The 14,534-nt window shown below is 33.2% G+C and overlaps 1 protein-coding gene across 1 annotated transcript; it reads left to right on the forward strand.

Annotated features, from left to right (window-relative positions):
* Nucleotides 1-7,575: 7,575 nt before the first annotated feature.
* On the forward strand, nucleotides 7,576-13,881 carry LOC101261100 (homogentisate solanesyltransferase, chloroplastic). Its single transcript, XM_004234702.5, has 10 exons — nucleotides 7,576-7,903; nucleotides 8,489-8,610; nucleotides 8,682-8,828; nucleotides 9,009-9,234; nucleotides 10,589-10,662; nucleotides 11,830-11,922; nucleotides 12,496-12,613; nucleotides 12,747-12,809; nucleotides 13,434-13,466; nucleotides 13,582-13,881. Exons 1-10 carry the CDS (start codon nucleotides 7,703-7,705, stop codon nucleotides 13,654-13,656), a joined length of 1,152 nt encoding a protein of 383 aa, XP_004234750.1. The 5' UTR covers nucleotides 7,576-7,702; the 3' UTR covers nucleotides 13,657-13,881.
* Nucleotides 13,882-14,534: the final 653 nt, after the last annotated feature.

The raw sequence follows: 14,534 nt of genomic DNA on the forward strand, positions 1-14,534 counted from the left end.
AATTTTGACTCCATGGTTGAATGAGAAATACATGTCTGCTTCTTTGATTTTAAAGAGATCGCTGCTCCACCCAAAGTGAAAATCCAAGCAGTAATAGATTTAAAGTCATTCGGATCAGAATTCCATGTAGCATCACTATAGCCTTCAAGAACAACGGAAAATGTAGAATAATGCAGGCCAACATTAATTGTACCCTTTAGGTATCTTAAAACACGAATTAAGGCATTCCAGTATTCAGCTCCAGGATTACTAGTAAACTTGCTCAAAGTTCCTACTGTGTAACCAATATTAGGCCTAGTACAATGCAGGGCATACATAAGACTCCCAACAATTTGAGAATATGTCAGCTGATCGAGAACATCACTAGAGTTCCACATTAGTTTGATGCTAGGATCAAATGGTGTAGGAGCAGGTTTGTCGTCAAAGTGACCGAATCTCTTTAGAACTTTCTCAATATAACTTGATAGAGTAAGAGTCAAGCCATTCGCTGATCTCATGATTTTAATGCCCAAAATTACATCAGCTTCTCCAGGATCTTTCATTTCAAATTGAGAAGCTAGAAATGATTTTGTTTCTTCGACTCTTTCAATATCAGTTCCAAAGATCAACATATCATCTACATAGAGGCATATTATAACACCAAATTTTTCTTGAAATTTTCTAAATATACAAATATCACCATCATTGATTGAGTAGCCATTAGAAATCATTACTCTTTAAATTTCTCATTCCATTGTCTTCGAGCTTGTTTTAATCCATAAAGAGATTTAATAAGCTTACAAACTTTGTGTTCTTGACCAGGAACGACAAATCCTTCTGGTTGTTTCATGTCAACTCTTCATCTAGATCTCCATTCAGAAATGCAGTCTTCACATCCATTTGATGTATTAACAGACTATGAATTGCGGCAAAGAAATCAAGAGTCGAATAGAAGTCATTCGAGCTACAGGTGCAAAGCTATCAAAATAATCAATATCTTCCAATTGAGTAAAACATTTTGCCACCAAACGAGCTTTGTACTTTTCTAAGGTTCCATCAAATTTTAATTTCTTTCTAAAAATCCATCTACAACCAATAGAATTACATCCAGGAGGGAGGTCTGATAAAATCCATGTATTGTTTGACATAATAGAGTGCATTTCATCATCATAGTTTCACGCCAGAATGTAGAATCATGTGAAGTCATTGCTTCAACATAACTTTCAGGATCCTTTTAAACTAAATAGACTTGTAAATTTGGTCCAAAGTCTCTTGGTTTGGCTGATCTTGCACTATGTCTTGGTTGACTTTCTTCCAAAGGTTCAACTATTTTTCTTTAAGAGTAGATATAGAAGAACTTGTATTTTGTTCCAAAGAATCTTTTTTCTTAGAAAATATATGCTCAAAATAATTAGCATGCAACGATTCAATAATTGTGTAAGAGCTTGGAGTCTCAAGATTCAAAAATCTATAAGCCTTACTGGTTTGTGAATAACCAATAAATACACAATTTACTCCTTACATCCAATCTTAGTCAATTGTTGATCTGGTAATCTAACATGAGCCAAACAACCCCATACTTTAAAAAAACTTATATTTGGCTTTTGATTCTTTCCAAAGTTCAAATGGAGATGAATCATGTTTCTTGGAATGAATTTGATTCAAAATATGACATGCAGAAATAAGGCTTCAGTCCACAAATTTTCAATGATAACAGATTCATAAAGCATAGAGTTAACCATTTCAATGAGAGTTCTATTTTTTCTTTCTGCTACACCATTTTGTTGTGGTGTATAAGACATAGTCAATTATTTCTCAATGCCTTCTTTTTCACAAAAATCAATAAAATTTGATTTTAAATATTCTCCACCTCTATCAGATCTAATTGATTTAATCTTCAAACTCAATTTATTTTCAAATACTGCTTTATATGTTTTAAAAGTCTCACTCAAATGCCTCATCTTTTGTTTTTAATTGAAAGACATATGTATGCCTTAAGTAATCGTCAATAAAAGTGATAAAATATCTCTTTTGATGACGTGATAAACAATCCATCTCAATATCAGTGTGGATTAATTCCAAAAGTGCGCATATCCTTGCAACAGAATTAAAAGTTTTCTTTGTTATTTTACATTTACTACAAGTAATAAAATTATTAACATGATCCTTTCCACAATCTATAATTAATCCATTTTTCATCATAAGTTGAATGGATCTAAAATTTACATGACAAAGACGTTCATGCCATAAATCTAAAGACTCCACAACATAAACAGAAATATTTTTCATTTTTAATATTGAGTTTGAACATGTCATTTGTGGCATAACCTTTTCCAACAAGCATGCCTTGTTTAGATAAAATAAATTTATCTGCCTCAAAAATCATTTTAAACCCATACTTTGAAAGAAGCGTACCTGACACCAAGTTCTTTCGAATATCAGGAACATACAATACGTCTATCAATGTGACCATCTTTCTGGAAGTGAATTTTAGTTCAACAATTCCTTTTCCCACAACCTTAGCAGAGGATGAGTTTCCCATATGCAAAACTTTATCACCCCTCACTAATTCACAGGTCGTGAAAGAATTTTGATTACCTGATATATGACGAGTTGCACCAATGTCTATCCACCATTCCACTTGATCTCCTGCTACAAATACTTCTGTGACCATTGCCACCAATTCATTTTTTGTATTATTATTTGCCTTTTCTTTCTTCTTTTCAGGTTTAAGAATTTTACAATCACGTGCATAGTGACCAATTTTATGACAATGATAACATTCAATCGAATTAGAATTAATATGCTTGAAATTTTTACTCTTCTTTGCCTTCAAAATTTATTATTGGCGGGTTCCTTCTTGATCTTTTCTTTAACAACATGAGCTTTCATGATGGGCACCTTCAAGAGGTTATTGTCACGGTATCCTGTCTCTTGTTCAATTTGCAAGTGCTGCAATAATCGTTCAAGAGTCAAATCTTCCTTCTTGTGCAAGAGTTTGCTTCTGTACTCCTTCCAAGATGGAGGAAGTTTTGAGACAATAGCACCAACATGAAAGTTTTCATCAAGAACAATTCCAGATATAGCAATTTTATTAGTTACAAGTTGAAATTATTGTACTTGTTCAGTGATTGACTTGTCATGAACCATTTTGAACTCCATATAATTTGAAACAAGAAATTTCTTTGAACTCGCTTCTTATGCTAAATGGATAGCTTTAAAAGTATCCCAAAACTCCTTAGCAAATTTGCACTTAATATAATATTGATCATAATATTTATTGGACATTTCTCCAAGAAAATAATTCTTACATGAGTAATCATCATCTTTTCATTTGACAATTTGTTCTTTAATTAAAGTAGCCGCGTCCGCTGCTACCTCGGAACCATGAGCGTTAGGACAAGGTCTCTCAATAACATATGTCAATTTTTATCGTCTTAAAAAGAATTTCATCTTTCAAGCAGGAAATTCTTTGCCATCAAATATTTCAAAATTAGGATTAGGCAAAGATGAAAGACTATTCATTATTGATGCGGATGTTATAGAGACAACTATCTTCAAGTTGTTAGAACAAATGAACAAGAATGATAAAATTACAAGGAATACAAAATAAAACTTGCTTGGCTTAGAGGCACGTTAATACGTTTCTTGAAGATAGTTGGAGTCTCTCCCACAAGTAATCGAAAGAATAAATAACAACTCTATCTTCAGGATTCAAGTAAGCCACGAAACAAGTAGCATTCAAGAATGTTGCTCTTCTATTCTTGAATTGGTGATTTCACCTTTTGATTAATATCTCACAAATGTTTTTGAGGGAAAGTACTTTGGTTTGAATGCTTGTCTTTTCAACCAAAATAAACTCAATTTATAGGATAAAAGTTTTGTAAGAAAAAAACTTTAATTAAATTGTATTTATTATAGGTTCATGAATTAAAAGAAAAACTTATCTTTCAAAAAACCCATAACATAGAATATAAAAAAAAGTTTTTCGCAAAATTTTCATGTATTTTGTTATTTATAAACTTTTTCAACTGATGAATTGTTTCAAAATTAATTGAAACACTCATTCTTACATTCTGGACACTACTGCACACACAATAGACCTACATGGACTGATCTTTGCACTTCACATTGTTTGTTGCATAACTCCTTTAGATGTGTATTTATTACTTCCATAACTTCCCTTCTTCTGCATACTTCGGAGACATGTAGCCGTTGTAGGATAATGTCAAACAAAGAATGTAAGTATAATCACAAACAAACAAAAAAATTAGTAACTCTTTGGTTTAAAGATGTTTACTATGTTCCAACCACTCTTGTTGTCATGTCTCCAGTTTCATTTCCTCTGAAACTTCTTGCCATGTCAAAGTCAGATATCTTCGTGTTCATATCTATATCTAGCAAAATATTGATAGGTTTTAGATCTCTGTGGATTATCCGTAATCTTGAGTCTTGATGATGATAAAGAAGTCCTCGAGCAATTCCATTAATTAATAATATGGACGCAATCAAGCAGTGACCTCCTATCTGTATGTGAAAAAATCAAGAGTCGAGAGAAGTGATAACCAAATCCATCTGCAGCTGATTGAACTATTGCTATAGACAACCAAATGTATTAAGAGTTGAGAGAAGTGAGAACCAACCAAAAAGGAACCAATACAAAAATTTTGGCATGTACTCATAAACCAACATCTTTTCTTCTGCTTGGATACAACAACCAAGAAGCTTCACAAGATTCTGATGGTGGAGTTTAGCAATGAAGATAACCTCATTCTTGAACTTATCAGTTCCCTGTGCTGAATATACTTCTATTTCTTGTCCATCTTTCAAAGCACCCTACATATCCTCATGAAATTAGCTTCTGTAGTGTATACATTGATAATATAGGGACTTTAAGTAGGGGAGTGGGGGGGGGGGGGGTTGTGATGGTTAGAAATTCAATGAATTTCAAATAAGTCACAACAAGATTCTTTCAAGTCGGGGCAGTTTCAAAATTTCAAAATAACACAACCTCATGCTATATAAGGTAGTGGCGCATTTAATATTACATATCTTGATATTAGGGGGAGAGACAGAAGGTCTTGAAGAACCTAAGAACGGAAGAGCTACTCCAATCCAAAATGAAAGTTGAGATTGAGAGTTTGTGAATTTTCTTTTCAAATAAACTAGAAAATATATGTTTTTTCATAGTTTTTTTTGTATAGACAAGGTATTTTGATGATTTATTGCAAATTTTAACTTTTATTTTTATTCTTGAATTGGAAATGTGAATTGAATTGCATACCATTCACTATTTTATATAATCGTCGAGAATTTATTAGTGAATATTTCAATAATATCTTGTGTTTGGTTCAAATCTGCAAGTCATCTAAGTAATGTAAGAGCTTGTCAAATTATTGATTGAACTAAAGAGAAAAATATACTAAAGACATTTTCCTCTAGACATTACCATGAGTCCATTATAGAGCTTTTGCATATTTCAACGAGATTCTTATTAGTTAATTACTTAGAATTTAGATTTAATCGAAATAGGAACCTACACTTCGAGAATAATCTATAAAACTGTTCAATTCGTAGAATCAATCGAACCTTTGAAGTTAGATTCTCAATAATTATCTTCCACATATCTTATCTATTACCTTTTACTTTTAATACCGATAGAATCATTACTCTCGTCATTAATTGTCTTTCTATGATTATGGTTGAATACACAACAACATCAAACTTTAATCCCTTGAAATAATAGTTATCAAGTTCTGTTAGATTTTACCATTCATATCAATTAGAGTTGTCAATATGGGCTAGCCCACCCCATCCGGGCTAAACCATACAAATTGTGACATTTTACAGGTTAGCCCATTTTTTACGTGGCCCAGAAAATGGTCGGCCCAACCCGCGAGTACGTGGGCTAAGGGCTTGCCGGGCCAGCCCACTTTTTAAAAAAGTATATAATTTTATAATTATTAAATTAAATTAAATTATAAATTATAATTTAAAAATATTATCATAAATATCGACAAAACAATATTACATGATGTTAATGTTACTACTTGTTAATCAAATCAACAAATAAAATTATCTTTATAATATTTATTAATTTTTTTTCAAGTAAAAGTATAAATATATAAAATAGAATAGGACAACTTTCACATATAGCAAGCACAAAATTCATATTTGTATATTATAGCAAAGTTTACATAATTGTGCTCCATGGTAAACATATATATATATATTATTTGCTATACATATACAATTGAAGCGAATTGTATAAAACGAGAAAGAGAGAAATTATCTACAATTTAAATTTGTATAAAACGAGAAAGAGAGAAAGACAAAAGAGACTTGGGCAGGGAAATATTTGTATTTAGTGTATAGAACGACTATATACAATTTGAATTTGTATAAAATGAAAAATGCAGAAAGCCAAAAGAGACTTGGGCAGAGAATATACAATTGAATCGAATTGTATAAAATGAGAAAGAGAGAAATTATATACAATTTGAATTTTATAAAACGAGAAAGAGAGAAAGGCAAAAAAAAAACTGGGCAGGGGAGTATTTTTATTGTATAATTATAAGTGTATAGGAAGATAATATATGTATTTACATGTGTATATACAATTTTTTCTCGCTTTATACAAACATAAACACAATTTATACATTTCGTTTCTGTTTGTATAAGCAAGAGAGGTGAGGGTGGCGAGCGAGATTAGGGAGAGTGGCGAGCGAGATCTGGAAGAGGGGAGAGATGGGAACAAAAATATATGTATTTATACAATTTCTTGCTTTATACAAACACAAATGCATTTTATACATTTGTGTTTGTGTAAAAAACGAGAGAGGCGAGCGAGACTGCCACCAAACGAGATTGGCGAGCGAGATTCCATCAAGGAGAGTGGCAAAAATAGCTATAGTTTGCTATAGGGTAGAATTAAATCAAAGTATATTTATAGCATTTAATTCGAAATAATAGTTTGCTATTATATACAATTTTTCATAGAAATATTAACTTAATTATTTTGAGTTTGAACTCTCTTTAATTTTAAAATTTAATATTATATTATATTTTTTAATTAATTCTTATTGACCCACGAGCCGACCCTACTTATATTTCCCAAGCCCCTCTAATCAACAAACTTATTCAAGCTGGGCTAAAAAGCCCTTTTCTTAAATGTGCTTTAAAAATCTTAGCCCACCCTTATTAAATCTCGAGTAAGGCCAAGCCGACCCAATGGGCCTAGCCCATATTAACGATTTTAATATCAATCCTTGCAGAGATGCTCTTTATGATATACAATTTTTAGCTAGCGAAGTTAATCTATACAACGGTTGTACTTGTCAAAGGGTTTTCCTATTTTACTAATCAATCCTTATTTCTCAATTCGGGAAAACTTAATCTCATTTTAAAACTAATTTATCAACATTGTCCTCGATCTTCCTCATACAATCGATACCAAAATTGACTGAAAAGACAATTTATTGCAAATTAATTCTGTAAGGTAATACGACTCCCGTAAATTTAAAAAGTACAAGTTATGGAAGTATGTTGTAATTTCTAGTAGGTAAAAGAAAAAGGTGTATTTGTACCATTTGTTTCAATATATATGGGAGGGAAATAGAAATAGGAGAAAGTTTAAGGGTGAGGATGGAGCACCACTGAAGAGACAAGGTACACCTCTCTTCATTACCCCCCACCCAAACTGTTGTTTTTTGGGCATTTGGGGATGGAGTTGGCATTTTCATCCCTTCGATTTTCATCTCACCAACACAATGATTACCGCTACAGAAAGTTAACTGCTCCACCTTCTTGTAATGCTGCTAACTTGGTGCTCAAATCTTCCAACAACTTGTCATCTTTACCTGGATTGAGCAAAAACTTTTCAAACACCCTTTTGTGTAGAAACTACAGGCACACTTCCATCCGGGTAAGTCTACAAATTTGAGATTATTTCAATTTTTTATGTCTAAGCAGAAAGAGGGGTTTGACATTTAATAGGATTGTCAAGTTCTTGAACTTCATTTTCTCCTAAAAAGGAATTAACTATGATTTTCTTGCTAGAATTTTCAGGTTTTGTTTGGTTGTTTTTTTGCTGCATCTTTCTGGTTTAGTCTTGAGAAGAAATTAATTAGTCTTTGGCGATGTAATTTTGTGTTTTTATTAGTTTCAAGTTTTATTGACCAAAATTCTGTGACCTTTTATCCTACTGAACCTGAAGATCACAAATTGAGTAAGGATTTTCAGAAATTTGATAGTTGCTGCATTTTACCAGAATTTGATAGTTGCTGCATTTTACCATTAGTACTAAGTGTTAAAGAACTCAACTTTCTATTGCTTGCTTAATTATCTGTCTATATTATGATTCACCAGTTATTGACCACATATATGGATCATTTATGTTCTTATTTCTATGTTGATTGTGTACGGACATAAGATTTTCTGACAATGGTATTACTTTACTACCTTGAAATGTTCAATTAGTAACATTCTGATGAAAGATGAACACTTCCAGGCATGTTCTCAAGTTGGTACTGCTGGATCTGATCCAGTGTTGGATAAAATTTCACAATTTAAAGATGCCTTTTGGAGATTTTTGAGGCCCCACACTATACGTGGGACTGTGCTAGGATCCGCGTAAGTGTTTATTATGTGTATAATATGAGATACACTTTGGTTAACTTGTTTTAACATGATTTCTTTGGCAGCTCATTGGTGACTCGAGCTTTAATTGAGAATCCGAACCTAATCAGGTGGTCATTAGTATTGAAGGCCTTTTCTGGTCTTATTGCCCTAATATGTGGGAATGGTTATATAGTGGGCATCAATCAAATATATGACATTGGCATTGACAAGTAAGTGATTGAAGAATAGATTTATTTGTTAGGTGTTGATGGATAGATTGTTTCTTTGTTACTTTAAGTTGCAGAATACTCTTGCAGGTTGGGCATAACCCGTATCTCAGCTTCTCAATTTTATGATGCAATCAATATATTTTTCCTTTTTCTTTGATTACTGTTTCATAATGCTTTCAGGGTAAACAAGCCGTACTTACCCATAGCTGCCGGAGATCTTTCAGTTCAGTCTGCATGGATCTTGGTGTTATTGTTCGCTGTGTCTGGCCTTCTTATTGTTGGACTGAATTTTGGCCCCTTCATTACTTCTCTTTACTGTCTTGGTCTCTTTCTAGGTACCATTTATTCAGTCCCACCATTTCGGCTGAAGAGATTTGCTGTCATAGCGTTCCTAATAATTGCCACGGTATGCTTATTTCTTGATGTATTTGTTTGCTTCTTACTTCTCCTTACAACACATCTTGCTTTTCTGATTTTTTGAGAAGTTCTGCATATGTCGAAGTACCTCCATGGAAAAAGCAATATGCTTGATAGCGCACTTGAATAAACTGTGGACATCGTATTGCAAATGTGAACTTTCCTTAGGACAATCTTTTGCTGTATAGGAAAACTGTTTGGTGTTTTGATGGCCAGATTCTTCCGTTAAATATGAATTATGATTTACCTCTTCTGAAGTCCCTCTTTTTATAGACATGATACAGTTTGTACTTAGATGAAGTCTAAAGTTTTTGATTGTAGGAGACGGTGTTGGGCAGGTGGTGGTAGCATGTTTAGTGCCTAGTATTATTTTTTCTTTTACTTTTCTGTATGGATATATTTGCAGTTAGTTCTAGAGGAGATAGCTAATTGAACATGACTATCAGCAAAGTGTTAATTTGGACCTCGTGTCTACCTACAGTGTATTAAGCTCTCCACTTACTGCAATGGGGTTCATATAGCAAAGTCATTTTTCATCGTGAAGACAATTGTTAGCATGACTTGGTGATGGTGGTTTGGGGGACATACCCAAAAACTTTTTGTCTCTTTGGCTGGTGCTCTCTGAGAATCAATTTCAACCCATAAATAAATAGGGGCAACTTTCCCAAAGTGACTTCAATTCAACATAGTGGTGCAGCCTAATACCCTTCTTCCTTTTTGCGCGCACACCCTTTCCATCATTGAGTTAAGAATTTCTAGCAGCTTCTACATGCGACTGCTAGAGGCCATTTCTAATAGAAACAACTATATTGTATCTTGGTCCACACTTATTGCCTTTTCAGAGGTATTTGAATTCTCGAACTCCAAAGCTTACCTAAGCACCTGCTTCTCACAGCTGTTCAAATTTGCATCTGTAGATGTCCTCACCATTAGTTGCAAGCAGTGAAATTATGGAACAATTTATGTTGTATTGTTTCAATCATATCCTTTTCTATGGCTTGATCCTCTTTCCTATCTAGAATTGTTTTGTTGAACCTTACATTACCTTCAATAAGACTGTTTCTGCAGTAATCATCAACACTTGAAATATAGGATAGAGCTATCTGGGCAGTTTCCAAGTTTTTCACTTTTTGGGTATTGGGAAATAGCACCGATTAACATCTAGTCATCCATAACCAATCTTAACATCTTCTCATAATTCTGAATGGTTAATGTATGCAGTTATTCATTGCATTCTAAAGTTTTATGGTGCATATATCTTTTTGCACAGGCCAATAAATATCACCTGCTTTGAGTTAAGAATATATTGGTCATATGGAATCAATAGTTGATATGCATTGCAGGTGCGTGGATTTCTTCTTAATTATGGTGTGTATTATGCCACCAGGGCTGCTCTGGGACTAAGCTTTGAGTGGAGGTGAATGTTTTTTCTGTCATACACTCTATTTCTATGAGTAGATGCATGCCTTTTCTCTCATCTCTCTGTATATTTATTTTTCTAAAGAAACAAAACCTATCAATTAACATATAATCATAGTGGTTAAGTGAATTTCATCCAAAGCTAGAAGGGCATTTAGTTATATAAGAGAAATAAGGATTTGATAAGAGCAGTATGACCTATAGTAGTCATCAGAAGGTAGCTACACGCCAGCCTTTGCCTACTTTCCAGTCTTCCCTTCATGTTTCTAGAAGCTTTTTTGTTATTGTGTGGGATAATCACATCAATTGTGGGGATCCTGCTGAGATCCTAAAAGGTACTTAGGGTTTCAAGTGATCTCTTTATTTTTTCTATATTTTAGCTGTATGTTGGTGGCCTTTTGGTTTAAAAGTAATTAGGGTTTGACCAATTAAATAACAATCCCTTATATATTTTTTATAATTACAAAGATACCAGCTATTGTTCTGCATGTGTTCTAGATTTGTAAGGTCTTCCTCTCCAATCAACAGAGATTTACTCTGCTGCAGTATCTTGTATAGACGTGGGAGCTTTCGCTCTATAATTACTCTTTCTTTCCTCTCTTTACCTATTCCCTTGCAAACTCAATATAGAAGAAAATTGGTATATATGCTCCCACAGAAGAACATACTGTAATAGTGCATGAATAGAAACTAACAATCTGACTGAAGGGAAAAAAACCTCTTTTAAATTAAAATAATCATATCTAAGGAATTTAGAACTTAAAATTTATTGAAACATAAATTAATTTATAGGAAGAACAGTTTTAGAAGAAAAAATCTAGTAATAGTCAGTTCATTTTTAGCGTCGACCGGTTAAGGGCATTTCACCAAGCTCATCAGTTACTTATTTTTTTCTTTAGCACTTTTAACCAAAAACTTAGTTGCTTATTATTAAATTCAGCTCAGCACCTCTTAAAGAATCAGCTCCAACACATGAAGAGTGCTTTTAAGCGCATAGTTCCTAAAAACTACTTTTGTTTCACTATTCCAAATTGGCTATAAGTCAATAAGCAATACATCGTCTATAATACTAATTCCACTTCATAATTAATTTTACACTGGATTAACTTTTCTTCTACATCCTTATTATTGATTATCTGATTAGTAATACATATTTCACCTGCAGCTCACCTGTTGCATTTATTACTACCTTTGTGACTGTGTTTGCACTAGTCATTGCCATCACCAAGGATTTACCAGATGTGGAGGGTGATCGCAAGTAAGTTGTAATACAATTTTTGAAGAAATTTGCTATTTCTTTCCCCTACTTTAGTTGGAGGTTTTTATGAACACTGAATTTCCTCGATGAAAAAGTTTTAATTGCTTACACCTGCTGTCGATCCATGTAGCCTTACTTGATCTCCAATTTTTTGTTACAACTTTCAAGTGATTCATACCATACCCCATTGCTGATAGACATTTCTCCCACCGCCTTGTTTTATGAAAATAAGAATTTTCATGATTTGCTGATGAAATATTCATACAGTTATGGTGTTATAATGTGTCCGAATTTGTGGTTTTAGAAAAAAGAAAAAGAAAAAGAAAAAGGAATGGGTCTAGATTCAATTGATATGATATACTAGATTAATCTGTACCTCATTACAGAGAATAAGTATTTACCTTATTGTAAGTAGAGGATAATTACTACTAGATTAAAACTCGCATAAAAGGGGAGATCCTCTTGTGTAGTGTCAACAACTAATTCAGTAAGAATTCTTCGCCTTTTTAGCCTTTTCTTCATAACTGTTGACATCTACAGTGTTCCTCTTTTTCATTTAATGTACTAATCTAGGTTTCAGATATCTACCTTGGCAACAAAGCTTGGTGTGAGAAACATAGCATTTCTCGGCTCTGGTCTATTATTAACAAATTACATTGGTGCTGTAGTTGCGGCAATATACATGCCCCAAGTGAGTGATTTTTTTGATATTCATGTTATGTTTGATATGATATTGACATTTTCTTTAGGGAAAGAAGTCCCTCACTAATCCTATTTTTGCTCTCCGTCAGAAATGATTAATAGCATAATTCTCTTTATTGCAGGCATTCAGGAGTAGCTTGATGATACCTGTACATGTCATCTTAGCATCGTGTTTAGTTTTCCAGGTACTTAGTTTGAGATTTGAATCTGATCATGATTGCGCATCAGGGAGAGACTAGCCTAGCTTATTTAATCACTGCTCTGTCATTTTGTTAACACTACTTAATGTTGTGTTGGATAATTCTGTTTTTTTTTTAACTCTATCGACTATCGTGCATTTCTTCAGTTGGTGTACAACATGAATGAACTTGAGAGAAGTATTCTCAACTTCGCATGTGTTGCTTTGAGATAATATGGCATAGTACACTGTTCAACTATTTTGTAATTTTTAAATCCATGGTATAGCTTGAAGAAGCTTTTTAATGCTGGTAAATTGTTACTCTATCATATGATGTCTCTAGTTATACTAGGAAAACCAAACCCGAGCAATGATAGGATTTGCAAATAGTTCTAGATTCTAAACAACTGTTCAAAAGCTACCTGCCGTTCCTCAATTTACTATACAGTTTTTTTGGTCAGTTGAATGAAAACATTTTGGCTTCTCTCAAATTAGCGTTTTTATGCCTTTGGATTGATGTTCTCATTATCAATTATATTCTGGGGGATAGTGCTATTGATTTAGCACTTCCTTGTGAAATAAGCTGTGGTTTTCAAGTAAGATGTTAAAATGCTTTGTTATGTATTTGCAGGCATGGTTGTTGGAAAGAGCAAATTACACCAAGGTAATTTTAACATTTGGATGACATCTTATGTTTGTGTCTGTGTATTCTACTGGTAAACAATTGTAGTTTGCAAGGTGTTTAATCACTGTACTATCTGATATCTGCATTTTTGCAGGAAGCAATCTCAGCATATTATAGACTTATATGGAATCTTTTCTATGCGGAGTACATCATCTTCCCTTTCATCTAACAACTACTTGATTAAGGTTTTTGTTCGATGGAGCTCGAAGAAATGCACAGGAAAATTGTCGATAGATGGGGGATGGAGAATTTCTTTATCCTGTTGTTGTATATTCTTAGGAAATTCATCAATCTATTCTTAGGAGCAATGTTTCTTGTATGAATCAATTTTGTCTATTGTAACACTCTCTATCTCCATACGAAAGGAAGACTAGTCTATGGCTATGCCTATAAATTTGTTCAACCTCAGGAGGATAAGGTGGTAAGTGGATAAATATATCAAGGAACCAATATATGAAATGTTTTTTTTAAAAGGTTAAAATAAGGTTGAAGGTCAATGGAAAGTTTAGCACAAAAGTTAAAGTTGAACGATGTGCTGCAATTGGTTGTTTCAATTGAGTGTATCTACCAAGGAATTGCATGGTGTTCTACTTATCAAATTAAAGCTCTATGAGTCTTTTCTAATATAAATCGTCGTTTTGAGTTTTGAGCAAAAAGTTAATGAGTTTTTTACTATAGGGTTGCATAGTTAGATATGCATTTTGCATGTCAGACCTTAGGCTGCATATTGTAGCACGTTTTGGTCCAGCAATTACATCTTTGCAATGAAGTATAAAATGATCGTTATTGGAATATAGGATTTAACTAGGTTGGTCGATCCCACAGGAGATATGGCTAGAAACTAGGTCCATGAAGTTACTTAATATTCTAGTTAATTATTTTCAGAGGGAGTTTTATAATAACAATCCACGATTTATCAAATATTTGTCTGAATCAATTATTAGAATGGACTAGGACTGAACTCATAAATCAGCAAGTACATTGTGTAGGTGACTCATTGATGCCTAGCATGCAAAATGACAAGTTTGGTATATTTAAACGTTGCTC

The sequence above is a fragment of the Solanum lycopersicum genome, chromosome 3, assembly GCF_036512215.1.
Source record: "Solanum lycopersicum chromosome 3, SLM_r2.1".
Classification (NCBI taxonomy): domain Eukaryota; kingdom Viridiplantae; phylum Streptophyta; class Magnoliopsida; order Solanales; family Solanaceae; genus Solanum; species Solanum lycopersicum.

Coding starts and splice junctions, on each gene's coding strand:
- LOC101261100 (XM_004234702.5), top strand. CDS start 7,703: ATGGAGTTGGCATTTTCATCCCTTCGATTTTCATCTCACCAACACAAT. Junction 10,663..11,829: donor GGACTAAGCTTTGAGTGGAG/GTGAATGTTTTT, acceptor TTTCACCTGCAG/CTCACCTGTTGCATTTATTA. Junction 12,614..12,746: donor CGGCAATATACATGCCCCAA/GTGAGTGATTTT, acceptor TCTTTATTGCAG/GCATTCAGGAGTAGCTTGAT.